Raw genomic sequence first — 27,695 nt, forward strand, 5'->3', positions numbered from 1 at the left:
TTCACCAAATCCTGTAGCCCCATCTGCAGAAGAGGATACCCAGGCTAAGATGAGGTCGCACAGGACTTGAACCCAAACTTCCTCAGTCCAGCTACGGTGCCCTTACATGGAAGTCAGTGTGATGGAGCCAATGGGGACCCTCCTGGGCATGTGCATCTGAGAGTACTGAGCCAAAAATGGGACTATTCTAAAAGCTGCTGTCCTTTGCCTCAGACTATCAGAAACAACAGCAATTTTCCTATTTGACTAATATCTAAAACTTATAGGAAATTTGCATGTATCATTTTTTTTAACCTATCAGTAGTTGGACACTAATCAAGATACTCCTACTGACAATTCTTCTGTAATTTTACAAAATATTTATCTCGCAAACAGCGTTTGTGCCCCCCATAGTTAAAGAAGCTGGTGCTTTTGTAGAAAATTATCTTAAAAAGAAATCCAATCTCAAATCACATCAAACGCTCTTTCTGAATTCCTGCTGTTCAAGAATTCTCAGAAATATTGTAATGCAACTAATTAGTAGTATTCTTAAAAGCACCTTTTCTCTCTGCTTATCTCTTTGAGACTTCCACCAAATCATTAAAAACTAGAAAGGTTACTTTAACTCTGGGCAACTCTGCCCCTCTTCAAAAATTAAATTTCCCTTCCTTCTGGGTTTTTACAGAGGCTCCCTAAAAACAGAAGCAGCATTAAAAAGATAACAGATATTGAAACTTATGGGGTTAAATCAGGATGATATTGCATTTATCACTGCAAGGATGAATACTGAAGTTAAAAAGGTACCTTTTCGTCCTCCATTCTGTAAATTTCTCATACATTTAGAGTTTCTTTAAAAATGAAAAATCTGGAGTTCTTCCCAATATTCGGATGGTTCAAGTAGTCCAATCAATTCTATTAAAAAGTTTAATATCTTTAAAGAAAAAAGGAAATGGAAAAAGTTAAAGAAAAATAAAAGCAGGAGAGCTATTGAAAATTCCTAGAGGGACACCACAGGCTACTGAAACAAAGACTAACAAATACTGACAAACTAAACGTACGTTTTATTCCCTGACCAGAGATAGCCCCGCTGGGCAGAGGACTCTATCAAAGGCCAGTAAATTCCTCCAGGAAACCGATCCGCCGTCATGAGACTTCAAGCAAACCACAGAATTTCCAGTGACAGCCCTCTTCCACCTTGAGAGAGGGCAGGCCATTCTGCGGACCCCACCAAAGGGACTGTAGCAAGGCACGAGCACCCACCTGTTCACAGATCAGGGCTCGGGACTATGCGCCTGAGCCCAGGTTCCGGCCGGGCAGACACCACCCCAAGTATCTGGATAAAAGTCTGCATCTGGATGCCTGAATTTCTCCCCTGACACACGTGCATAGGCTCAGCAGTAAAGTTTTGGGAAATAGCTTGATAGGAAACTTCCAACTTCAGTCCTTAAGCTTCAAAGGTAATCTGGACATTTAAAGAGCGCCTTATGATTAAGTTTTCTTTTTTTGAAGACTTCCTTAAAGATGCAAAGCGCTATGTATTGGCTGTTCGGGTGGTCAGTTCATGCCACGATGTCGGACCCCTCCAGGAAGGCTGCATTTCCCTTGTAAGGCAAACAGGTACCGCCGCCCTGCCGCCGCCAGCTCCGCGCCGGGCGCTCTTCCCCCTTAGCCCGGCCAACTGCCCCTCCCCCCGGGCCGAGTGCGCGCGCCGCCTGCCAGGCAGTTCCGGACAGCATCCTCGCGGTTTCCAGGGCAACGAGCCTCGACCAATCAGAGAGCAGGCCGCCGGCCTGCGATTGGTTGGCGGCGCCAGGGGCGGGTCCGGACCGTCCGCCTTCGATTTAAAAATTTGGCGCGGAAAGCCGGACCGTGGCCGGCGCCGCCCCTTAGCTGCGCGGGGCTTGAGCGCGGGCAAAGCCGCGCCCGGAACCACGACATCCCCGCCCCACCCCCTCGCTCGCCCCCTCCCTTCTGCGCGGGAGCTCAGCTCCTCCCTCCACGGCCCCCGGCGGAGCGAGAGGCGGGAAACGGCCGCCGCCGCCGCCGCCCTCCCGAGCCCTCTCCCGGTGCCGAGCCGGCCAGGCACCGCATCCCCTTGCGTCCCGCTGACCTGTCAGTCCACCTCACGGTTGGAGCCTGCGGGAGCTGAGCGGGGACTCCTCGGCACCCCTTCCCCGCTCAGGCCCGGGAGCCCGCGTGTCGGGCCGTCAGTCGGTCCCTATGCCGCGCCGAGGTGGGTGCCGGAGGGGAACGCCTGGACCGGGACTGGCGGGCCGGCGGGCGGGCAGAGGGAGCGTGGCCGTCCAGGAGCAGTCAAGCCCCCGATTTGAAATTAACCCGCTCCCGGCGCGAGCCGATCCCGCGGGCTGGGAGGGCCGCTCCCCTCCCCCACGCCCGCTCTTCCCGGCCCCGGAACCCGCGCACCAATCCGAGCCACCGGACCGGAGCCGTCGGCGAATCAGGGTTCAGGCGCCGCCCTCCGGTCCCGCCCCCAAGGCAGAGTTGGGGGAAAGTTCAGCAATTTTCTTTTCCTTTTTTTTTTTTTGCAAACACCCCCTCCCCTCCTCAAAGTTGGGGAATGAAGTTTGGTTCGCCCGGGACGCGCAGGCTGGACGCCGGCGCCCTGCGATCCCCAACCTGGGGCCGTCTTTTCCCTTGGCCGGCCCCAGATCCACTCACCTGCCCTTCGAACCCCAGCCGGGACACTTTCCCCTTCCATCCGTGGCCTGCATTACTGTGCCGCCCACCGTCTGCTCCAGGGCTTCTAGAAATCGGTGTGTGGAGGGAGAATCTTGGCCAACTGGTGCCCAAACTCGATGGGCGCGGGGTCTTGGCCGAGACGTGAGAACTCAGGTGTGGGAGCAGCAGGCGTAAGGTTGAAAACTCGCCAAGCCTGTTTCGGGCGTCCGCCCGTCTTCTCTCTCCTGGTCTCCCACCCGCTCCTCCCTATCCCCTCCCTGTGGTCTTCCCTCGCTTTCCCCTCTTTTTCCGGTTTCCGAGCCTCGGCAGCTTCAGCATGGAATATTGTAGAGTTCTAATTTAATAGTAGGATTGGGAGGCGCTCTAGCCCAGCGCCCTCGTTTTGCAGACGGGGAAACCGAGGCCGGGGCTGATCGTTGGTGCCCGCGTTGGCTTGCTCCGCGGTTCTCTGCCTTAGAGCATTTCTCCTTTTCTGAGGACCTGTGCTGGGCTTGCGGGACCGCATGTATTGCCCAACCGCGCCTAGACCGGGGCGCCCATCTCTCGACTGTTTGGTCTGAGCTGTTCCCCCTGTTTTGTAATCTCGCGTCTCTAAACCTCCAGCAGGGCCCAGGGCCGCGATCCCCCGGTCCCGTCTGGTACTTATGTGTCAGTGAATCACGCAGTGCTGACTTGCAGCGCGGGACATTCTTAGACTCCCGCATGCGATGTCAGGGCGGGGATGCTGAGATACTGAAGCCAGAACCTCCGTGCGGCTGCGACAGGCTGTAGCGCCCGGGGGTCCGGGTGGCGAGCAGTGGCTCTTCCCACCCCCCACCTCCCCCCGCCCCCCGCCCCCAGCAGAACGCACGTAGAGTAGTGGCCCCGAACGGTTAGCGCCATGGTGTCCCAGTATACCCCTCGCTGCCAGCCGGGACGCGGGCCCTGCCCCTCTTCGGGCAAGTGTTGCCCAAGAAAGCGCTTCGACCTGAAAGCCGGCCTTCTGCGCGGCGCCGCCACCCGTAGCTCTCAGAGATAAAATATAAAGCGAGGGTCACCGGGGAGGGCCCCACCTCCCGCCCCCGACAGCACTGAGCAGCTGGTTCTTACTGAGCCCTGGGACACCTTTTCTGGAGCAAGGTGTGGTTATAAATGCATCAACATAAGGGTGGGCAGTTGGTGCTCTGCTTTAGCCACTATCTGTTTCATAGTTTGTTGCCACCACCGGCCCCCGTCCCCGCCCCCGCCCCGCGTTTGTAGGAGTGCTGCCTATTCAGCTCTGCCCAACCTACCTTGAGTTTTTGCAGCTCAGGAGTCCTCTTTAAAGGGACTCTTTCCAGAAGCAGCCAGTCCGATGCCACCGTGTTCACTCTGCGGTGACATGCGTTCACATCTGTGTTCTACAAAGCCATTCATGCCCCAGGTAGTGCCAGGTACCTGTAAGGCAAATAATGCAAGGAGCAGCCACCTCGGGTGACACTGCACAGATGGCATCTCGTTTAATACTCAGCGCAGGTGTTAACCAGAAGGTGGAGCAGAGCATTTTTAAGTAACAAACCCCAGGTCTCAGGGTGGGCGGTGGGGCTGGGACTTGAAGCTGAGTCTGTTTCCTCGTGAGGGCTTTCCGCTGAAAGCATGTTCTGCACTGTGCTGGTGCCCATCTTTACTCCCTTCATAGGATAGTTGTGCCCCACTTTACAGAGAAGAAAACTGAGGCACAGAAAGGTTTAAGTGATGGCCAAGTTAGCGATAGAGTCGGGATTATAATCTAGGTGTACCCGCTCCCAGTTCATACATCCCATCCCACTGCCTTTGAAAGTTCCTGTGAAACGGAGTTGGTGACACCTTAGACCAGCCCTTAACCGTCTAACCCCTCCCCCACCAGAACAAAACCTAGAAAAAGTGGGATGTGTAATTCTTATTTTAATGCCAATTGTCCTATTTTATTGAAGCATGTGAAATTATAATCCGACTCACTGACTCTGATGGAAAGTGGCGCTATTAGCAGTGAAATGGTGTAGTTTTGAAGTCTTAACAACCCTTTCGTGTAAAGTAATGAAAAAAGGAAGCCAGCTGAAGTGATCCTACTCAACACAGCCTAGTGTCCATTTGAAATTCAGCAGAAGTGTAAAGGGAAGGTATGAGAGTATGGAAAACTCGTGTTTACTGCACAGCCAAGAAGGAAGGATGAGGGGACTCGTTTGAAATCTTTTTCTATTTTCCCATCAAACATGGTTTCTAGTGATTGGTTACATAATCCAAGGGAATATTCGTGTGTTCGTTTCTGGTCTTTTGCTCATTGTGCTGTGTGATCTCTGTCTCTGGAGTTAGACCAGTTTTTCGGCTCTATGCTGCCCCCCTTATGACTTACACAACTTGGAGGGCGAGATGTTGGCGAACAGGTTCAGCACTAAGCCACGAAAAAAGATATGGGAGGCAGGGGAAAGACGGGCACCGTCTGAGGTATACATCAAAGGTAACATTCAGGATTTCCGAATCTCGTCCTTTTCATCATCCCCAGAGCCTCCCACAGCGGGCGTGGAAAGCGCAGGCCCTTCCCCCACTGACAGGGGCAGGCCCAGGGGCTAAGGAAGGCGTTGCTGTGGCTGGTGGGCTCCTAGACCTTTTCCTCTTGCTCTCTCACCACCCCCATCTCCCGCGTGTGTCTCTCACCAGCTCTACTTCCTGACCCGGTGGGGCAATGCGGGATTGTACTATTTCTGCAGCACGTGTAGGCACAGCCACCACAAAACAGCTGTCTAGAGCTTTAAATGGCACAAATCTCCCTGTGCTGGGTTGGAGGGCAGCTGTTCGTTCACAATCAGCTCTCAGCTCTCCCCGGTCCTTTAAAGTTGGCTACTCTGCCTGAAAATGAATCGTGCTCGCTCCAATGTGGGCAGGGTTTAAAGAGGGCGGATATGACAAGGGACACAGGAGGTGGGAGAGCCCGGAGCTGGCTTGTGCTGATGTGGAGCTCGACTGGGTCAGAGACTGCGACAGTGGTAGCCGGGCTGTGTGAAGTCCCCAACAACTCTCCTGTGACTTCCTGTATGAAACTCTGCTCAGCTGATGAGCCTGGATGCATATTTGCAGCCCCGGACTCAGCTGCAGCAGCAAGATTTGCTGCTATTTATCGAGCCATTACTGCATCTAAATTTTCAAAATGCTTGGCAATGATAGAACACAAAATACTGAGGACCTTTCGTAGAATTAGTCTGAGTTCTGTCCTCATTGTATTACTGTGTCATCTGATCTTAAAATTGCCATAGAGCTGAGGATCATGTAGTCTTAGGGCTTATCTGTGGATTGGAAGAACCCATCTTTCCAGGTTCCAGAACTTTAGAAAAGTATATATAGAGATTCCTGGGCATGGGGGCAGGAATTTATTACGTGGAAAAGTCCCAGTCAATGCAAGAATCCCCAACCTCCCCTTTGCTAGAAGCTAGAAGTCTGGTGACGGCTATCTGTGCCGACCCACTTCAGGCAGATTCCTCATGTCCATCCTGGTCGTAACCGTGTGTGTGCATCTCTGTTACAGACACCCCACCCCCACCACTGTGAGCTCCTGGAGAGCCGGAGAGGGCCTTCCTTCTCTTTCTCCCCAGTGCCCAGCTGGGTACCTGGCCCAGAATGGGGGCTTGATAAATGATTGAATAAGGTCCTAGTGTTGTGTGTCATCTCGTCAAGCCCAGAAGATAGCTTATCTTTTAATCTTTTTATCTTCAGGGCCAAGTTCAATGCCTGGCACATACTTGGTGCTCAATAATGTTAGAAAAAAAATGAGCTTGTAATTACCAGCTCTTTAAAAGCTTCTTTACTGTAGCTGAGTACTGTTTCCACATCCTGCCCATGGCTTCTGCTTCCCGTATTCATTCACTCTAACGTAGATTCCTGAATGTCTACTGCCCTGAATGAGGTGCTTCGTGCACACAGGTGAGTGAAAGAGGAAAGTCGTTGCCCTTTGGGAAGTCGGTCAAGCAGCAGAACAGTGTCTGGCACAAAGTGGTAACTGCTGGGAGTATTATTACTGTTGTCGAATTATTTTTTTCCTACAAATGTGACCTTTCTCTGCAGCTCTTTGATTTAGCAAACATGTCTTTTTTCTGTGTCCTACCTCTATAGTACTTTTCTTTTAGTTTTCTGTAGGTATTTTTCTTCCCTGGAACCCAAGTTCTGTGCATTCCTTTCAGCCTACATGCGTGGGTCACTTGCCCTGAGCCTGGGAACTGTGCTGGGCACCAGCTACAGGACACAGTGGCTGCCCTTGGATCACGGCGACAAAGCCCGCCTTTCGCTCACCACCCTTCCTTCTCCCCCTCTCTTTTTCTTTCCCAGGGACATGGCCTTCATTTGGTCTGATTTTCTGAGTCTCTCAAACTGCTGCTGCAGGGTCCCTGGAGACAGCTCGTTTCTCCTGGAAGAATCGCCAAAGTCAGCTTCAGCAGGTTGGTTAAACCTCTCCAGCTCTCTGTTGTCTTAGATTCAGGAGCTGGGGAGACAGAACAGGCCTCTGACCGGTTAAGTTGGGCTGGGGCCTCTCCCCCATAGGGTTACAGGTGGGCGGTCACCAGAGGCGCTTCTGCCTCTCACAGGTTTCTGTGAACTCCTTTGCACTTGTGAATTCCCCTTAAAGCCCCGGTTTTCAGGGTCTGATTTGAGCTAATATTCCCCACGAGACGCAGATACGTTATGGTGGCGTTTAGCTGCCCACTGCACTGCTTCATCTCACAGTAAGAGATGAATAGGATGTACAGAATTAATTTTGTTGACAAAATACTTAGGATCTTCCAAAAGCAGTAGATAGCTCTCCTCTCAGCTTTAATTGGAAATGCTCAGTAAAAGCTCCCAGGATTTTTCAGTATGGCAGTTGGTTGGAGTAATTGTATTTGAATCTGCCCACAAAACAGAGAGTTCTACATATGCTGTTTATAGAGCTAAACTTTCTTACAAATTCAATCTTTGCAATTAAAATTTATAATTGTTTTAAAATTAGTTTGAATAATATGAAAGGACATTACTTTTTTATTAAAGAAAGGAAAGATGTTTGTTAACCAAACTTTTTGGATGCTGGTCATCTCGGCATCATTGTGATGATAATGTCCTATCTGTGTCATATCATAGATGGTTGCTTCTTAGCGAAACTCAGGGTCGGGAGAATGGAGAGGCAGCTTCTAGTCAGTCATCTTCTTTGAGAGAGGATGGAATGTGGATAAAAGTTAGGACTTTGGAGTGGAATAGACCTTGGTTCAAAGCCCACCTCATCGTTACAGCTGTGTGACCTTAGGCAAATTACTTAACTTCTCTGAGCCTCACTTTCCCCTCCTCACTAAAATGGGGATCAAAATTCCCACCTTGAGGTGTCGTTGTGAGGATTAGATGAAAAAAATGGATGTAAAGTGCTTAGCACAACGTTAAGCGTATGATGGAAAGTACTCAGTAATAGTTATTATTATATATTATTATAACCCAAACAAATGTAGACAAATCAATATTCATTTTGCTTTTATTTTTTTCTGGTTTTAATCACTCTGGGGAAAGAGAGTCCCAGTAACCAGGTTGTTTGGACAGGAAATGGTTCCTCCTGACCACCTGAGTCTGTGTCGTCTGCCCCTTGCACCTCTGCCGGCCCCTGCTGCAGGTGCCCCCGTGGCCACGCTCAGCTGTCGGGGGATGTCCAATGTCTTTGGAAAACTTACAACTAGAGGCGTGTTTTATTTTTTTTCTTTTAGGACTTAATTTATAGAAATGCTTGAGAAAGATCCATTAAGAGGAAAAATACTCTAAGATAACATACTCTTATCTCTTAGTAGAATTAGTAAGTGCATCGTAATTTAAGGCTTCCCGTCTGGTTTATCGGCTTTATTAGTACATTTCGACCTTCCGGCTCTTTGCTCTCCTGTCTCTCTGCTCGCAGCTCACAAACGTCTTCATTGCTCTGAGCACAGCGCTAGGCATAGAATTGGATTCAGCTGATACTTGCCACCTGGCTTAGAGAACAAGGACTCCAGCTCCAGCCCCAGCTGCGGCACCTGCTAGTTCTGTGACCTAGGGTAAGCCACTTACCTCTTTGAGCCTCAATTTTCTCCTCTGTGAAAGGGGCTGGTAACGTCTGTGATAAAAATACTTCATTGATGGTGTGGGACCGACCGAGGCAACATAGGCAAAAAAACAATGTTTGAAAACATTAATTGCTATTGGGTTATAAGGAAATAGTCTTATTAATATGATCAAATCTCTTGCTAGCTTGTTGATTTCCTCAGTAGGAGCTGTCATGTGCTGTGTGATCTTAGACAAGTCGCTCAACTGCTCTGAGCTGCAGTTGTTTCCTCAGTGATATGGGGAGAGCAGACTTAATTACTAAATCTCCCAACATCGTATGATTCTGTGCTGACACTGAGCTTCCCTTGGAAATTGGAAAAAGCACAGGCTTTGAAGTCTGACAGAGTGGGGTCAATACCTCGCTTCACAGCTTGCTGCCTTTTTGTCTTTCTGGACCCTTAAAAGTTTGTCTCGCAGGGTTCCAGGTATTTTTGAAAACTAACCACAGTCCTGCTGAAGGGCAATTTTGCCTGCAATGAGACGCCAGCTGTGAGCAGAGCTCTGCAGGACAGAAAATGGGTCAGGCCAAGGTTCGGGTCTATAATTTTCAAACTCCAGTGGCCCATGTGATAGAACCAGTTTGCTTTTGCGTGTTGAATTTTCATTGACTGAATAACAGTGCTCCAAGAGCTGGGATGGCCTTTTGGTCCCCTTGCTGTGGGTTGTGCGCTCTCCAGGTGCAGCTCAAGCACTTCAGACAGGCCCCTCGGCCCCCGGCCCAGGGTATGCCACTGGGTCAACAGGGCTTTGAAGTCCACACACTGGCTGACGGATCAGCAGCCCCTGGGGTCATCTCCACAAGCTTTGTCACTGAAAATTAGGAAAGGCACACAGAAGCTGGCATTGCCCGAGAGGTGAGAGGAGGAAAATGATGGCATCTTTGATGAAAACAGTGGAGAAATTCACCCAAATTCACAGTCTGACTCCATCAGCAGGATGTGGGATTGTTGCTCCCTACTCTCCCTCCTTGTGGCTCAAAATCCATGCAGTGAGCTGGTTTATCTTTCACCTGAGCCGATGTGTGCCAACCAGTGCTTCTGTGGGGATCGAGCCGGTGAGAGGATGCTGGTGATGCTGGTGCTCTGCAAGGTCCAGAAGGAGCTTCTGATTCACCAAACATGCGTAGGCCACGTTCAAGAGCATTTTAGTGCTGAGTGTTACTTATTTCTTTTTCCGTATTCTCTCTTTGGGGCACTGGTTTTCCTGTCTTCAGCATTTACGGAGAGCGCCCTCTGGGACAGGCGCTTAACGTGATTGTCACATTGTCTCACTTAATCTCCACGGCATCCCTGAGGAGGATGGTGTATTGTCCCTGTGCTGCACATGAGGAAAGCTCTGGGAGGTTAGACCTGGCTGAGGGGAACACAGCTGGAGGCAGCGGAGTGGGGGCCCCTCGCTGTCTGACCCTCCAGCTCGTGTTCAGAACTCCTGCTGGTAGAGCTTTGTTCGGATAAGGTGCTGGGTAAGTAGGAATCAGGATATTTGGTGGACTAGCAGGCCTCCTTTCCTGTCCTTGCTCCTCAAGTTCAAAGCCTTACAGTCACCTCCTCTTCCCCTTTATCCTTGTTCTGCACATCCTCTTGGGTACAGAGTCCTGTCAATTTGTCCTTCCCAGTGTCCCTTGCATTTCTTTTTCTTCTTACCCTCATGACTGCACACTTGGGTTCTTGCAGTAGCCTCCCAGTCTTTCCCTTTTCCATCCTCTCTGCTCACCCTGCCAGATTCATCTTCCTATAACACTGCTTTGTCCTATAATGTTGCTTTTAAAACATCCCAGGGGCTCTCTGTGGCTCACAGGATAAAGTCAGTACCCAGGGCCTAACATCGAGACCCTCCCCTTGCAGCCAGGATTGACCTCAATGCTGCCTAGAATGCCACACGTCTTTCCAGCCAGCCTCCCCTCTGTTAAGATCTCATCCCGGCCCAGCTGATGCGGCCTGTCTTCCGTGAAGCTTCCTCTCCCTGGCTGGCAGGGCTGACGCCCCCCTGAGCATTTTGTAACATTTAAACAGCCCAGCTCACTTACTGCTTCACTGCACTGATGGAGGTGCCGTGTTCTCTCTAATCCCAGCGTGAGGATGGAGCCCATGGGTGTGTCACGGTCCTTAGCTGTGCCTCGCACATGGGACCCTTGCCTGGTTGAAACAGGGAAAACCAGATAGTGAGAAATCAGTCACTTATTTTTACTATGTGCCAGACAGTGTCTTAATCCTTTTATAGGTAATAATTCCCTTAATCCTTGCAACTGTCTGAAGAGGTAGGAGATGTTATGGTCCCCGTGACAGAGATGAGGAAACCAGCGCACAGCTGGCTGAACTAACTTGTCAGAGAATGAGTGATGGACCCAGGGTTCAGATCCAAGCAGTCTGCCTCCAGGACCAGGCTCTCACTGTGGCTGCCTCTCCGGGACTCCTGCCTCTTCTCCGTGGAAGGTCCCGCAAGCTGACAGGTGTACTCTCATAAGAGCTATCCCGTGGGCTTAGAGACTTATCATCTGTGGCACGTTCAGGAGGGTCTGGGAATAAATAGGATGCAGCAATTCTTTAAGCCATTACAAGAAGCCTTGCCCACCTCGGCAATGTGCGTTGGGCTAATTGGTGAGCTAATGTAACTGGCTCCAAGTGCTGGGGTTCCCGGGTGACAGGTGCTATGTAAAAACAAAGCACATTTTCTGTGTCCTGTGTGACAGGGTGACTTCATTCCCCAGTAGTCAGACTCTGGGCGTGGGACTCCTGAACACTCCGCTTTTGGCGTGAGATGATTACGCAGTTAATAATCCTAATTGGCCTAGTGCACGTGCCCTATGTTTATCACCCCCATCTCATAATTAATTTTTTAATTTTCCCTAACTTTGCAACTCAATCTGTGCACCAGAGCGACTGCAAACCCATATTTATCTAATTTAGCAAACATTTGCATGTGCTGCAATTAGGCTCACTTGTTGTGTGAGCAGCGTCCTTTGCTAATTGCGTAATTCCTTTTGCATTTAATTGTCAGACAGCGTCCTTCACTTTTTTGTGTCTATGTGGTTTGCTGCTTGTGGAATCTCAGGCTGAGGCGCCTGCAATCAGAGAACTAAAGACATTCTGGAGCTGGGAGGAGCAGCCTTCCTTGCCTGCAGAGGTGAAGAAACAGAGGCCCAAGAAAGCAGAGGGCCTCGCCTATCCAGACAGCTCATTACTGAGTTCCTGCAAAAGTGGAGGGGTGAATACATGTGCAAAGAATATGTCCCGAACCACCCCAGTGTAGACATTCCATGAGTAATTCAAACCGGTCTTGACAATTAGCGTGGAGCTTGAGTCTGGACAAGATTAGGCTGGGCCTGAGAAAAATCAGGTTAGGGGCAAGGAAGACTTGGGATGTTCTGAAGTTATAACCCTTAGCAATTGTTTTCCAGCTGTGGGCCGCCTGTTGCCAGCAGATGCTTCATTATAAGGAAGGCTGGCAAAACTCTTTTCCCTTCCTTTTGTCTCTTTTTGTAAAATTTTTTATTCCTCTATAAAGCTAGGTTAGAAGAGGGTGGAGGGTTCATCCAGGATTTGGGGATTAGCATGGAAAGAATCAGAATATTAGAGCTGAGTGAGAACTCAAAGATCTTCTGGTCTATCAGCTGATTTGACAACGAAGCCCCCAGGGCCATATCTAGAGTCACAGAGTCAGTTGGTCGCAGCTCTGCGACTCGAGTCTGTGTCTCCTTGCCCTCATTCCAGGTCTCTCACTACAGTGCTCTGCTAACGGGGAGACCAAGAGGACAGGTGGCCCTGACTCCTCGCCCGTTCCCTCCCTTGGTACTGTTACGTAGTGCCTGGGAGAAATAAGCCGGGGCTGCAGGGATGCAGAGGCTCAGACCTTGATCTTGGCCTGGAGGAAAGGGCTGGGGAAGGGATCCACCACGTGGGGAAGGCACCTGCACCCCATGGTGGAGACTGTGAGCTCAGAAAGGATTTAAGAGAAGGCAGCGGAGCCTATTACAGTCCTGGCCCAGAGGAGGGGCTCTACGACATTTGCAGAGTGAACGTGTGTGCTGGCAAGGGGATGGGGGTGAGGCGATGAGGACAGAGGGCTAAGAGCTGGCTGGCCTTTGCCCCCTGCAGTTTCTTTGCTGGGAAGGCAGAGGAAGCCAGGAGAGGCCCATCAGAATGGACTTCACCACTTCATCGGCCCAGGTCGCGATGCGGAAGCACCGAGAATCATCGGAGCTGGAAAGTATAGTCCAGTGGTGTGCTAGGAAAGAAGGGGAGAAGGCCTTTTGGCCTCTGCCACGTCTCTTGACTTGGACACCTTCCCACTGCTGCTGACAGCAATCAGACACCTGCTCCCTGAGCCCATGGCAGCCAGCATGCCTCTTCTACAGCACTCGCCACCCTCTCTCAGGTATGCCCTCTGTCTCCTGGCTCCTAACATAGTCCCTAGGGAATAGTAGGTACTCAGTAACTGCATAGTGAATGAATGGATGCATGAATTGCACACTGTTGAAATGTGTGCCTGTCATCCGGTCAGCGCAGGGAGAACATACGCAATGACCAAGGTAGGGCTGGAAGCTTTTTTTTTTTAAGGAAGATCAGTCCTGAGCTAACATCTGCCAATCCTCCTTTTTTGCTGAGGAAGACTAGCCCTGAGCTAACATCTGTGCCCATCTTCCCCTGCTTTATATGTGGGACACCTGCCACAGCATGGCTTGATGAGCTGTGCCATGTCCGCGCCCGGGATCCAAACCGGCGGATCCCGGGCCGCCAAAGGGGAATGTGCGCACTTAACCACTGCGCCACCAGGCCGGCCCCTGGGAACATTTTAACAGCCTATGTAGATGGGCCAGAGCAATGAGATTGAATTTACCTAGTGCAAAATAACACAAAGTCTACCTCTAGTTTCAAAAAACCGGTTGCCCAAACAAACAGTGGATGATACTTGAAAGGGTACAGTCCATATTCAAAAAAGCCAGTAGGGGATGGGTCTTAGTGGGCCACAAGCTAATGTGAAATAAGATTGTGACAGAGATGCTAAGATGGGACCGCATTTCCTAAGTAGAAGCTGGGTCGAGATCGATGCATTGGAGCCTCCCTGTAGGTTTTGGGCTCGCTCAGGTCACATCTGGGGCGTGATGTTCATTTGGTCTAGGACTTCAGTTTACAAAGCGTTTTCCCAGGCACCATCTTGTTGCACTGTCCCAACGAGATGGTTTACGTACCGGCAAGGGCAAGCCGACTTGCTCAAGGTCCCCTAGCTGGCGGGTGGCAGAGCCCAGCTTTCTGCCCCCTTGTCCATACTCTTTCCGCTTCATCGTGCCGCGTTATGCAGACCAGAGCTCCTGCTGTGCAGCATCTAAAAGCAAGACCGGCACGATGCTTGTCAAGCGCTGTCAACAGGGGACACGCTCAGATGGGCACCTCGCCATCAGGCAGCCCGACAGTGATGGCTCAGAAACCATGTTTCCTAACGCAGGAGGGCTGTGACGGGCCAAGTCACACCCGCAGCACAGTGACACTGCCTGTTTCAAAACTGACAGCGAGCGTGGAACGTCACCTCACCTCTGAGTGAGCCCAGGAAGCGACAACTCTCCGTGGCCAGGAATCTCAGCTCCTCAGATTCCGTGGAAAGGAGTAGCGAGCTGGTCCTAAAGGAGGAAGAGGAAATGGAAACGAGCTAAACTGTCAGCTGCCTAGTGAGTGTCTGGCTCAAGACTCCTCACGTTTGCTTGATCTCCTGTTTTTAACGCAGTACCTTTCTCTGCAGCCTCTCTGCTCACCCTGGTCACCATTTGACTCCTCCGCCCCCTGGCGTTGGGTTGTTATCATAATCCTTCACATCCATCTGGCTTCCCTCAACGGTTATCTTATTCACTCTCCTAAAAAAAAAAAAATCCTGTGAGGAAAGAAGAAAACTGCACAACTCACTTTTGTGTGGAGTCTAAAAAAGTCGAATACAGAGAAGCAGAGAGCAGGCTGGTGGTTGCCAGGGCAGGGAGGTGGGGGAGTGGAGAGATGAGGTCAAAGGGGGCGGAAGTGTGGTTATGTAGGGTGACTTAAGTCTAGAGAGCTAGTGTCCAGCCCGATGGCTGTGGTTAATAATACTGTATAGTTACTGGAAATATGCGAAGAGTAGAATTCAAGAGCTTTCATCACAAAAAATGACTATATGAGGAGATAGCATGTTAGCTCAAATAATAATCATTTCACTATGTTTATGTGTATCAAATCATCATTTTTATCAAAAGCGAGAGAAGAGAAAACAAAAAAAATGCAAAAAAAGCCTGTGAGATGGGAAGGGCAGAGATTATTCTCTCATTTCACAATGACGCACAAGACTGCCCTTCCGTCCTTTTGTCCATCCATCCGTCCATCATCCATCATCCATCCATCTATCCATCCTTTCATTCATTCATTCATTCAAAAAATATTTATTAAACTACTCCTGTGTGCTAGCAACTTTGTAATGCTCTAGGGGAGCAAAGATGTCTGGGAAGCTCTTGAGAGAGATATCAACGCATGGAAGAAAAAGAGGGAGCCTATTTTGGGTTTACAAGCGGGAAGTCCATGCTGTCAGAGGAAGGGGTGGTGGATGTCATTGCAGACCACGGCCAGCAGGTGGCACTCCGGGTCCCACGAAGCCCAAGAGCCCTTCCAGCCTTCCAGGCCCAGCTTTCATTTCGTATTCATTACGGTACTTAAAATCAAATTCTAAGTCATATCATTGAAAGGCTGCATTCAATTTGATTTTAATTCAATTTATTTGCCGTTAATTGTTCCGTGCACTTCTAAAAATGGTCAAATTAAATCTGGTCGTATCAGGGCTTTCTGGGTAAGAGAAAGACGTCCAGGGAACTCAGACTCCTGCATAAACTAGCACCTCCAGTGAGTGGTTCTAGGTCCCGGTTCCGTTCTTAGGAAATGCTCGTGAAAAGGTAATGCTATTGGGAAAAGATCCGGAAGGACATCCTCTAAGATGTTAATTGTGGTATCTCCCAGTGGTGGGACTACCAATTTTTTTTTCTTTTAAATACTGTGTGTACTTTATTTATTTTTTAGAATGAACAGGTATTAATTTTCATGCTTGTCTTCCATTTTTCATTGAATAAAACCTACAAATGGAAAAATACAAATCTTAAATGAACAGCTTGGATTCATATATTTATACACATGCAGAATCTTCACTCAGATCAAGATCCACATTACCAAGACCCCAAAATCTCCCTCGAGTCCCTTCCCAGGATCCTCCACTCCCCCACAGGAGCCACTCCATCACCATGGCTTAGTTTTGCCTGCTTTTGAACTTCATATAAATGGAATCATACAGGATGTCCTCTTTTGTGTCTGGACTCTTGTTCAATAATATTCTTTAAGTTGATGTGTATAAATACACAAAAACTCACCAATCTGTTCTGTTGCTGTGTTTACGTAAGTGGAAGTCTATTCTTTTTCATTGGTGTGTAGTATTCCATTGTGTGACTATATATTGCAGGTATGTATTTTTATGATCAGAAAAAAATTTACTAAAAATGATTAAATATAGATATGGAAACTGCTTCCTTGCTGGAGGCCAAGGAGACATTTCAACTGCAAGGTAATCCTCAGAGTACATGGGCATGACAGCCAGGTAGGAATCTGCTTAGGCACAGGAGCCCAGGGTCTGCAAGAGGATGAGGATTAGCTAATTGTCGGTCAGCAGGTTAGGCTAGTTCTGGCTCTCCAACTGGCAGGTCACTTACATCGCTTGTTCTCACTGAGCCTCAATTTCCTCATCTGCAAAATGCGTAGCAGTACCAGAGTTAGAGGAAAAAAAGAAAAGAGAGAAAAAAAATAGAACATCTAGTTAAATTTGAATTTCAGATAACAATGAATAATTTCTTAGTAGAAGCATGCCCTGAGTATTGCCTGGGACCTACTTATCCTCAAGAGTTACTCATTGTTTATTAGCAATTCAGATGTAGCTGTATTTTACCTGGCAAACCCCAAAACAGGTATAGTGATCATCCCTGCTTACGAGATAACAATTGTTTCTGAGGAAGTGTTCATAGGCAGAAAAGCACGTGCAGATGAAAGAATCTGGAGAGGGCCAGAAAGGCAGAGGAGGACCCCTGGGTTCAGAATTGAGCCCTGTGAGCCCCAGCAGGATGGGGACCTTGCCTCCCTCGCCCGTCACTGCAACCCCAGTGCCCAGTGTGATGAGTGACTCTGAGAAGGAGACACGTAAATATCACCTGTTGAACGACTGAATGGATTAGATTTCCAGCTCCTGCACTTACTCGATTTTGGCTTTAAGTAAGCTGTTTGATTAATCTGGGTTTCTGTTTTCTTCGGCATTCATTCAACAAATCCTTCAGGGAGCCTAACTCTGTGCTGGGGAGAGACGCATGAACTGGGGAGGTTTCTGCCCTCCTGGAGTTTGTCACAAAGAGGGGGGAGAGAAAGTAAACAAGTAAACAAATGGATGAAAAGACAGCTTCTGACAGTGATGAGTGCTGTGATGGAAAGACGTAGGGTGTGGTACCGGAGAGGGTCAGAGGTGCTGTTTGCATAGGGGTTGGGGAGGCCACTCTCAGGAAGTGATGTCGAGTAGAGACCCCAAGGCTGACAAGGAGCTGACCCGGTGAAGAGCCCAGGGGAAGGGCATTCCGGGCAGAGGGAAAAGCAGGTTTTCTTATCCAAAAATTAGGGGCGAGAAAACCCACCTCTCACCTCCCAGAGCTGTAGAGGGTAAAAGGAAGGAAAGCTGATTTGTGACATTTTCCAGTTCCCTGCAGGTAGAAGGGCTTACGAGCTCTCCTCCTGGAGCCTCACCACCGGGCCCCAGACCACCTGGGGCTCTGGAACATTCCGTTCTTTTGGTGCAGAGCTGCGCAGGGTGCATCTGGACTGAACTGTTTCCACCAGCTGTGGCGAGAGAAGGACAAACACTGACAGTGTTTAAAAACTTTGATGTTGCTGTGACATCCAAGCACATATGGTGTTTTATCATTTTTTTCCCATTTCACTTTTCTATTGTCAGTCTGTGATGGACCAAGAAAAAATAAAAACCAACCAGTCCTTCATCACAGATGGTTCGAGAAGCATCAGTATGGTAGCTATGGAGTCAGAAAAGCTGGGCTTTATGGCAGCTCCATCTCTTGCTAGCTGGTTGACCGTAATTAAATTGCATCATCTCTCTGTGCCTTGGTGCCTTCACCTATGAAATGGGCATAACAGTGCCCACCTGTGACGGCTGTGGGATGTCAGTGAGGGAACACGGATAAAGCACCCAGGGCGGTGAGTGTTGCAAAAGCGTTGATTCTCATTATTACTACTGCTGGTATCCGACATGACTCATTCATTCGATCGACAAATATTTACTGAGAGCCTGGTATGTGCTAGGTCTTCTAGGAATGGGGGATTAAAAAAAGCGATAAAAATCCCCTCCTCTTAGTTTGTGTGGGGAGAGATGATGAATGAACAAGTAAAACAAGTGGTAAGTCCGATGGTGATTTCTGTGGTGGAGACAAATAAAGCAGTGATTCTGTGGCTCAGATGCATCTTTTTCTCCTGAAACAGGACCAGTTCCAAAGGCGCTTGTGAAATCGGTTCTAGATTGTGTCACCTGTCCCTTTCAACGGGGGTGAGCTTTTTAGGGTCTTCATATAGACACAGTTGGTCCGCATTTTTCTTGGATCCTGTATTTGCAAATTCACCGACTTGCTGACACTTACTTGTGGCCTCCAGATCATGGCTTCTGCGATCAGCCGCTGACCTGCGCAGAGCGGGGACGCGTGAGGTGCCCATCACGCTTGTTCCCAGCTGAAGCGGAACAAGGCCAGCCCTGCCTTCTTGTTTCAGCTACTTTGTGAACAAGCGTCCTCTTCGAAGTCGACTCAGGGTCATGCTTTTTGCATTTTGGTCCTTTTTGTTGGTGATTTTGCTGCTTAAAACGTCCCCCAAGCATTGTGCTGAAGCGCTGTCCAGTGTTTCTAAGCACAAGGAGGCTGCGATGTGCCTTACAGAGGAAATATGTTTGATAAACTTCTTTCAGGCCTGGATTATAGTCCCGTTGACTATGGGTTCAATGTTAATGAACCAACAATATACAGTATATTAAATAAAGTGTCTTTAAATAGAAACGCATGCAAAACAAGGTATGTATTGATCAGCTGACAACAATGTTGTGAGCAGAGGCTCCCAGTGTGTGCTTCTCCCAGGATCAGTGGTTCAGAATTCGTAATTCAGTGTTCACGGTGACTTCATGAAACTTAACTACTCGGGATAACAAGAATCGATCGTAGTCGGCCACAGTGTTTTCCAGAGAAGTACGGTCAGTGTGCACGGTTACTAGCAGGGTGTAAGAATGCCTGTTTTCGTTCCATTTCTGCCAACATTAGATATTATCATTTAAGAAAATTTTTTTTAATTTGATAGGTGAAGAGAGTATCTAATCTAACTTGTGTTTTTTGACTCGTGGCAAGGTTGAAGGTTTCTCCTAGTTTGTTAATGTCCTTTGTGACTGTCCATCACATTTCAGGACAAATTTCCTTGAGTCCTTTGTGAGAGGAAGAAAGGATGGAAGTGCTTCCGGGTTGTCCCGATTGCAGGAAGACAGCACCAGGCTGCATGTGGCGAATTATTTTATCACAGCATTTTCTTCAGGTCCCGGGCAACCACAATTAGACTGAGTCGCAGGCGTGTACAAGCATGGTGCCAGGCTGCCCTGGGGGACACAGCCAGCTCTGTCTGACACCAGTGCTTCTGCTCGTAGTGGTCAGAGAAGAGCCTTCTGGTCGGATGGTCTCGGTTCAGAAAGAAACACCATCAGCTGGGAGATCACTGGCTGGGAGATCTTGGGTCAGTTTCTTAACCCGTGCCTCAGTTTCCTCATCTGTAATGATGGAAACGATACTAGTAATACTTTACCTCATAGAATTGATAAACAGATTAAATGAGTTAGTGCAGGAAAATCGCTTAGAACAAAGCCCAACACGCTGTAAGAGCTGCACACGTGGCTGTTGTTGTTAAGCACCACGAGCCGTGGGGAGCACACAGTCCTCGTCCTGGAGAATGTTGCTGAGGAGACAAGACGTGCCCCTGTGGGGTGATGCTGGTGGGCGTGGGTGAGTAGAAAGCGCTGGAAGAGGCGTCGGGATTCAGGTCCTCATCTCCACTGGCTGATTTCTTGGTCTGAAATCACCTCACCTCTCGGGACCTCAGGGCCTTTGCTGTAAAAAATACAGACAAACGACTCACGTTTCCAGTGCGTTCTCACAGCTCCTATTCAATCTGCACAGCAGTCGTGTGACACCAGCCTCAAGGTTCCCCTTTTACCCACAAGGACCTTGCAGCTGAGAGGCCCAGGTGACTGGCCTCTAGTGAGAGGAAGACCTTTCAGCTGCCCACGGTGCCCTTCCCGCCACAGCACCGCTGTCTCCGGTGTAAGATGTGGGGTTTGGAGGGCTGTCGGGTCCTGCCAGCAAGGGGCCAGTGACCGTCTAAAGAACGAGGTGGGGTGAGGGGACCTCATTTGCTTAGCAGGCTGGTTCTCGCTTGGTGAAATCTGCAAGTTCATCGATGCTTCCCCTCCTCTCAGCGTCCCACCTCTCTCGGTGTCCGCTGAACAAGTGACTTTTGGCCACTCTCTCTGCACTGACTTGTTTTCTGCCTGCCTCCGTGAGCAGAACCATCGCCTGCTGTCCTCGTCCCTCCTTTTTGCTCCTCTCTGCGTCTTTCTCGAAGCTGCAGTAAATGAGTCTTCTCAGGAGTCGTTCTGTGCTTTGAATGGTTAGGCAAGTCCTGACTTTTTGTCTGCAGCCATCTGGGCGACAACATCTGTGCCGGCTGCCCCCCCAACCCAGCCTTGCTCCCTCCTTCACCTCCTGCTCTCACCCTGTGCAAATTGAGCTCACAGTGGCTCACACGTCCTCATGGTGCAATCCATACCCCTTGGCAAGGTCAGACACTACTTTGCTATTTGACACTTGCGAACCAAATGCCCTGATTATCTTTCTGGCTCAGTCCTAGGTGGTAAGTGTGGTATTAAGGTTTAGTCTTTTTGCTTCCCCTCCAAGTCACGGCCGCTGCATTGTCACAGGCTTCCTATCCTAATCCCATAGAGTCAGAAATGAACTTGATTTGCTCATGTCGCTACTGTTCCAAGTGGCAGTTGTACACAAATGGCCTTCTCAGCTCTGAGGCTGTCACCTGAGCCTGTCCCAGGGCCTTGGCTTGTCACGGGAGGAAGGATTATGTGCGGTGTCAACAGTCCTTTTTTTGCTCCATTTTTCTCATTGATTAACGCTCTTGCCCCACAGCTGGTGGCAGCCTCCTCTGCCGCCAATTTCCAGGCAAATTTAGTGCACAAACTGAGTATGTGTGGGAGTGGGGTGGAGGGGGTACCTGGACCCTTCTAAAAAATGCAGCCACTTGGAAAGCCTCAGCTGCGTCCCTCTGTTTCTTGTCAGGTAACTTCCTTCTTTGCAAACACTCTGTCCACTGCCTGCTCCGAGCTGGCCACAGGACTGCCCTGCCTCCATCAGTGGAAGCTCTCTCCTCCATCCTTTCTAACTTGCTTGCTCTTCATGATCACTTAGAACGTGCCGTGGCTCTTTGACTGGAACTCCTCCTTCCTGTCCCTCGTTTAATGAACATGTGCCGTTTATTGTTCTAGGTCCTGGGGACGTAGCAGTGAGCAAGACGAGTTCCTGCCCCATGGGGCTGATGTTCTCGTGGCCTGTGTGTGTGTGTGTGTGTGCACACTTGTATAGAAAGTGACAGTCTGCTAGTAAATAAGTAAAAATCAGAATGCTGCTAAGTGTCATTTAGCTAATGAACTGCTACTCATCTTCTGAGGTCCAGACCAGGGGCCACCTCCTCCATGAAGACTTCCCTGGCCTGCACTGCTGCCTCAAGTCTTTGTCCTTGTCCCGTTCTGTGTATAGGCCTTGACAATAGCTGTTGACCTGCTACACTGTAATTTCCTTCTCTATAGGCTCGTTTCTCACCTGACCATGAGCTTCTTGAGATCAGAGGCTAAGTCTTATCTTCATTTTCCCAGCGTTAGGGAGGGGGCCTGGCACAGTAGATGTTTAATAAATGTTGGTTGAATGAATGAATGAGTGAATGAATGAAGCAGTGGGTGGATGCTCCCTGTGTGTTTGGGTAAGTGGTTCTGCCAGCTCATTCTCTTAGTGGTTACAGCCAGATGTGAGTGCCATCCGTCAAGTGGACACTGACTTACAACATCTGAAAATCACAGTGTGATGATTGTCACTTGCTCAGCCACACCCAGTTACAAAAGGCCAGGGAACCCCAAATGGAACAGACCCTAAGCCCAAACTAGGGCCAACCATCCTGCTTAGAACCTAAACTTAACCCCAGCATCTGCCGTCTATTGGAATTTCCCACCAAATTACAGTTGTCTCCCTGTGCCCCGCCCTACAAGCCACATCTCACTTGGTAAACGAGTTACAATGGAATCACACCTATGTTTCATTCCAGAACAAAGTGAAGAGTTTGAAAATATTTTCAACCCTGCTTAAGCCAAGGCTTCATTTCCTTGGCATGCTGCCCTCCTGAGAGTCTGGTTCTAAATGGTTATATAAACAACGCCTCGTTTGACAAATCATTACAGCCACAGAGGTGGGCAGGACCATGACCTTGTTTTGAGAGGGAAACCTGACGCCAACCACCCTTGCCCCAAGGCCGAGGGTGGGGTCACCAGTGATGCTGCTTAGCTCCTCGTCCTGTTGCTTCCAGGACACACTGGAGCCACTATCTCCCTCAGTCCCCACCATGGCCTTGAGCTGGGCACACTAAGGATATTATCCCCATTTTAGCGATGAAGAAATGGAGGCCAAAAGAGGTTAAATGGCTTGCCCAAGTTCACATACACACTTATCCAGGTGGTAGAGACAGGGCTCAGACTTGATTTTGGGGCGTTCCAAGTCAACTTCTCTTATCTCTGTGACTCAGCTACACCCTCTGAGCGATGGCCAGCTGGGCACCACGAGCAGTGCTGATCACTGGCATTCACAGAATCTGGTTCCCCAAACAATTCCATCTTCCCCAAGTGAATTTGTACTCTGAGCTAAAGAAAACCGTTCACCTGGTCCAGTGGGGGACCATTGCTTCCTGTGCCATCAGTTCCCTGCTTTTCCTCCCTTCCACCGTCAACACAAGAAAACCCCGGGTTTTATGCACAGAGCCTGACACCGGGGCAGGGGGCGAGGGGTGGGAGAAACGCCGTCTATGAGATGCTGCGGCTGCAGAGGTGTGGTTAACGCCGTCATCCTGGAATCCCTCTCTGGCAGGGGCCCACGCAGCCATGCTGGCACCCAGCCCTGCACCTGTAGTCGCTGCTGGCGTTCCCTCAAGGGCCCCCGGGGACCAGGGACAGGGGAGAGTTGTCCACTGCTCCAGCGGGAGATTGGACATGCCTCCAGAGGGTTGTCTTTTGAGAAAGCAGAGAGCAAAGAAAGCCGTGAACTGGGGTGTTGCCAGCCCGAGTGGATGCGTCCGTCACCCACAGGGGAGGAGGCAAGGGAGCCATCGAAGTCCCAGGCTGCTGGCAGCTGAATTGCCTGGAAGCCCTCACAGTGTGTGTGGCTGAGGGGCACTCCCATGGGCTGTAAGGAGGGTCAGAGAGGGGGAAAGGCTGTCTGCCCCCAAGCTCCTCCCCGGGAAGCCTGTAGATCCCTGGAAACGACAGACAATCACAGTGCCATGGGGCGGGAAAGGCCATTAGCACGTCCCCTCCAGATGTCCCTGCGTGTCCCCTGGTGCGAGATGATCCTAGCAGTCACATGGAGAAATACTGAGTGTTAAATTTATGCATTTTAATGTGTCTCTTCTATTTATGGCAAGTCATATAGGTTTTCAATTGATAGCCATGATATGAAGCTTTTTTAAGAAAAGAAATTGACATAAAAAAGTGAATTGGCTTAAAGAAAAATATTAAGAGAAGTAGCATCCTGTAACAGTTGAGAGAATGAAGTCTGAAGCCAGATGGCCTGCACTGGTTCCCAGTTCGGCCCCTGATGGCTGTGGGCCGAGAGGCGAGTACCTCCGTGCTGCAGTTTCCTTAGTGTAAATCGAGCCACTTCGTAAGGCTGCGTAGACGGTGAAGTGGGCCAATGCCTATAACACACTTAGACCATTTCCCAGCTCACACTAGGCGCTGTGTGAGTAACTGTGAAGTAGAATCAAGTGGATTGAAGATGGAAGGGGTGGACAGGGCAAGTCACAAGGATGTGCCAGGACAACTGAAGGTCGCAAGAAAGGTTGGCTTCTGCAGCCTTTCCTGTGAGCACGGGGAGCCCCGAGCCCCAGAGAGCAGAAGGCTGTGTCGGAAGTGCTACAGTGGCCCGGCCCGGTGGAGCCAGGATGGGACCCCTGCTCACCTGGCTTGCTGTCTGCTGCCCGCCGCAGGGGTGGCCACTTCTATGGGGAAAGGCCGTTTGTCCCATAGGCCGCTCCACAAACTGGCAAACAGAGTCCTCAAGGGAGGTGATGCAGACGTTTCCTCAGAGGAGTCCTAGCCACCTTGAGCCCTCAGATGGATGCAGCCCCGGCACCCCCCCACCGTAACTCCCTGAGTGATGGTAAACTGACTGCAGCTGGAAAGCCATACTATTTGAGGAAGCTCCCCATAGGCTGGGGCTGGGGCGGGCTCATTCGCTAATGGAGCCTTCTGGCCTAGCACACAGGCTGGCACAGAGAAGCCTCTAGAGGAATGTTTGATGACTGACTGACTGACTGACTGACTGACCGAATGAATGAATGAATGAATAAAGAAATGACCCTCCACCATCCCCCCGCATGGATCAGCTGATCAGCTGAGCAGAGGGCAGGGGCGTGATCAAGGGCCCGCTTGACTGTGTGTGTGTGTGCGTCTGTGGGTGAAGCTGTTGGGATACGAGTCTCAGGGGGTCCCAGCACAGTGCCGGCTGTGTCAGACACGGAGCTGTGCCCTACGCGTCATACGTGTTCCCCGGGACCTTTGAAATCTCAAAGGTCAGCATTTCCCGGAGTGCTGAGACACAGTGAGGGCAGGGGAGTCTGAAGGAGGGAGCGGGGATGAGACAGCCCCGGGGCCAGGACAGGAACGGCAGGAAGGATGGTGTTTACTGAGGCATTTAGCTGCCAGGGCCAGAGCCTACAGGCATGCTCAGCGTTGGTGATTACAATCAGCTTGGCATGAGCAGTTGGCAGGGCACAGTACTCTACAGTTTACCTGAGGCAGGCACAATGGGGGATCCTCACCACCACATGAGGTCAGCAGAGCAGTTATTATAGTTGTCACTGAAAGACAAAGACAGCCCAGAGAGGTTAAATAACTTATGTGAGGCCACACAGCTATTAAATGGCAAAGCTGGACTAGGTTCCTCTGATCCCACGTCTGGTACTGCCTCTACCAAACCAGGCTGCCTTCTGGTTGTCTTCATCTGAGGAACGGCATGTGACGGCAGTCGCCCGTGCTCAGGATTTTTTTTTGATGGGTCAGTGACCAAATAAGTAGTGGGAATGAGAGACCTTGGTGGGGGGGGCGGGATGTAGGAAGGGTGTTGGGGGGGCCAGAGGGTCCAGGAGGAAGAAGAGGCTGGAAGGAATTCTCTGAAGACAGGCTACCTATTTCATGACTATGCAGTTGGCCAGGCCAGGCCTCGGCTTGAGCCTCCCCTTGCTTTTGATTTATCAGAAAATTTCTTATTTAGTTCTTTAAATACTCAGAATAGATCCAGAGTCCTCACAATTCTCTTCTAGATGCCACGTGAGCCAGCTGCCCCTTATCCTCTCTCCCGCCACTCTCCAGCCCCTCCAGGACTTGCTACATTGGCATTTTTGCCATGTCTAAAACATTGCAGCTAGTGTGGGCCTCAGGGCCTTTGCACTTGCTGTTCCTGTGGCATGAAATACCTTTCTCTCAGGCGTTGAGCCATGCTCTTCAAATGTCACCTCCTCAGAGAGGCCCTCTCTGCCACCTTACCCCTTGTCCTGTTTTGTTTTTCTTCATCACACTGGTCACTCCCTGGCATTATATTGTAGATGTATTTGTTTCTGTCTACTAGAAATTAAGCATCCTGGGGCAGGGAGTTCCGCCTGCTTTTCATTGCTGTCCACTCAGTGCTCTGCCTGTTGGATGAATTCCTGCATTTTGAAGCTTTCCCTCTGCGGCTTCTAGGTGTGCCCTGTTCTCAGGAGCGGGGGTCCTGGCCGAGCTCGCTGGCGCCCACGACGCGTCAGGACTGGCACTTTATTAGGTTCACTGGGTCCTTGGAGAGATGAGGCACGTTTGGCAAGAAGCAGCCCCAGCCCCAGAAACCTCTGTGCAAGCTGCTGTGTCCCGGTGTGGAGGCAGAGCCCAGCTGGGCGGGGGCTGGGGGGAGCAGCTTGAGGCTGGTGTGGACCCACTGGCCAGAGCAGGTGGGGTGGGCGGGCCAGGAGAGGTCAGGGCTGAGACAGGCTGGTGTCTGGATCCGGACAGCAGGGCTCGGAGAGCAGGTTGGGGCTTGGGGGTGGCCCGAGGGGAAGTAGGCCACGAGGAGACAATGGGAAGGGGTCCTTGCTGTGCGTTTGGGGGAGCTGAGTGGCCAGCATGTCTGGGACGATAATGGGGCACTGGTGCACATGGCTCCCTGTTGGCATCAATAACTTAGGGCTTCCCGGCTGGCCCTGGCTGAGCCTGAAAGGTCCATTTCCTGGCAGGAACAATGACAACAACACTATTGAAATATGTGAAGAAACTTCTTGTCTGTTATAACAACCATGTGCAGTACATTCATTCACTCAGTCAACACACGCTATCTGATCCCTTGCTAAGAACTAGGCATTGTAGTTGTTGCCTTAGTCACATACAGCAAACGTCTACATCTATAGGGGTAATACTTTTCGCCTAAATGGGTTAATTATTTACTAAAATACATCAATTGTTTTATCATCAGTGCTAAGAATAGAGCTCGCATAGTTAGATGCTCAATATTTTTGAGTTGCTGCATTAATACATAGGTTAATCAGTTTCACCATTTAATAAACAAGGAAGCAGCCCAGAAAACTCAGATGTGGAGGTCTGACCCCAGGATGGCCTCGCCCTGGAGGCCAAAGGGCCCTGGTCCAAAGCACAGGTTCTAAGACTTTGGGGTTTCACACTGGTACATTTCTTAGCTAAAAATGCCAAAAAACATTAGAGGGAAGAGATCAAAAGTTGGCAGCCTTTCATATTTCCAAGAAAGGAGATGGAGAAAGATGTCCTTATTTCACAAAGGCACATTTTTAACCCTTCAACTGGATGAAAGAAAATCCCAAAATTTTGAAAAAATTTGGGTACATTTTGACTCTGGAAAAGCCACTACATTGTTCTTTATTTTTCTCATTTCACTGAGGATTGGTGAAAACGCCGCCGTCATCACTGGAGGGGCAGGCTGGGGCTCAGATGGGAATCTGGGCGTCCCAGCCTGGAAGAACCAGCCGCCCAAGTTCTTGCGTCTCTTTTTCTCTCCAGGTCTTCTCTCGATGTCTCCCTCACTTCCCTCTTTCCTGCAGGTACACAGAGGCGCATTTCAAAGAGACGCGTGCCACGCACCAGAATGGGATCTCAGACTGAGAAGAAAGGCATTTCTCCTGTTTCAAGCACGGAGTCCCTAACTCTGCGAGGACAGGGGGAGCATCTTCCCACCTCCCCACCGACCCTCTTTATTACGCTCTCAGTATTCATTTATGAGTCCTATTAATCACATGCAATAACCGTCCCCATTATTAAGTGATAGAGACGCACATTCCCTCAGCCAAACAGAATAATTATTTACTAAAGTGAATTAACATATAGAAAAGCCTCAGTTCTATGAAACTTGGCATAATGAGTTTATCAGGCTTACAAGAAGCCCAGACAGGCTTTTTTTCGGTGAAATAAATACACTGATTACGGCAAAGCTCATCCACGCTGGCATCGTGCCATTTGCTATTTCTTTAATAAACACAGCTCGAACTGTG

At 49.9% G+C, this 27,695-nt stretch overlaps 1 protein-coding gene and 2 long non-coding RNA genes across 9 annotated transcripts in view; 2 read left to right on the forward strand and 1 right to left on the reverse strand.

Annotated features, from left to right (window-relative positions):
* LOC139084000 (uncharacterized) overlaps positions 1-1,335 on the forward strand; it is a 1,686-nt gene extending 351 nt beyond the window's left edge. The window contains exon 2 of the long non-coding RNA XR_011541253.1: positions 1,056-1,335. This is a non-coding gene — a long non-coding RNA (uncharacterized lncRNA). The remainder of the gene's footprint in view (positions 1-1,055) is intronic.
* E2F8 (E2F transcription factor 8) overlaps positions 1-2,382 on the reverse strand; it is a 16,110-nt gene extending 13,728 nt beyond the window's left edge. For 2 of the 5 annotated variants that reach the window (XM_070624482.1, XM_070624481.1), the window contains exons 1-2: positions 2,090-2,382; positions 784-910 (exon numbers count right to left, since the gene is read on the reverse strand). In XM_070624482.1, coding sequence (XP_070480583.1) covers positions 784-798 — 15 coding nt within the window. In that variant the 5' untranslated portion in view covers positions 799-910; positions 2,090-2,382. Of the gene's footprint in view, positions 1-783; positions 911-1,037; positions 1,683-2,089 lie in introns of those variants that run through there. The other 3 variants (XM_008530520.2, XM_008530521.2, XM_008530522.2) reach the window with 3 other exon arrangements.
* Positions 1,947-27,695, forward strand: LOC103557819 (uncharacterized). Of its 3 annotated transcripts, none has more exons than XR_011541251.1 (5): positions 1,947-2,212; positions 6,994-7,103; positions 8,573-8,708; positions 12,852-13,131; positions 17,488-17,792. It is a non-coding gene; the product is annotated as an uncharacterized lncRNA (long non-coding RNA). The 3 variants fall into 3 exon arrangements; XR_011541252.1 differs by lacking the exon at positions 17,488-17,792 and adding an exon at positions 14,264-14,650; XR_011541250.1 differs by lacking the exons at positions 12,852-13,131; positions 17,488-17,792 and adding an exon at positions 27,249-27,695 and having other exon boundaries at positions 1,953-2,212.

The sequence above is a fragment of the Equus przewalskii genome, chromosome 6 (assembly GCF_037783145.1).
Source record: "Equus przewalskii isolate Varuska chromosome 6, EquPr2, whole genome shotgun sequence".
Classification (NCBI taxonomy): domain Eukaryota; kingdom Metazoa; phylum Chordata; class Mammalia; order Perissodactyla; family Equidae; genus Equus; species Equus przewalskii.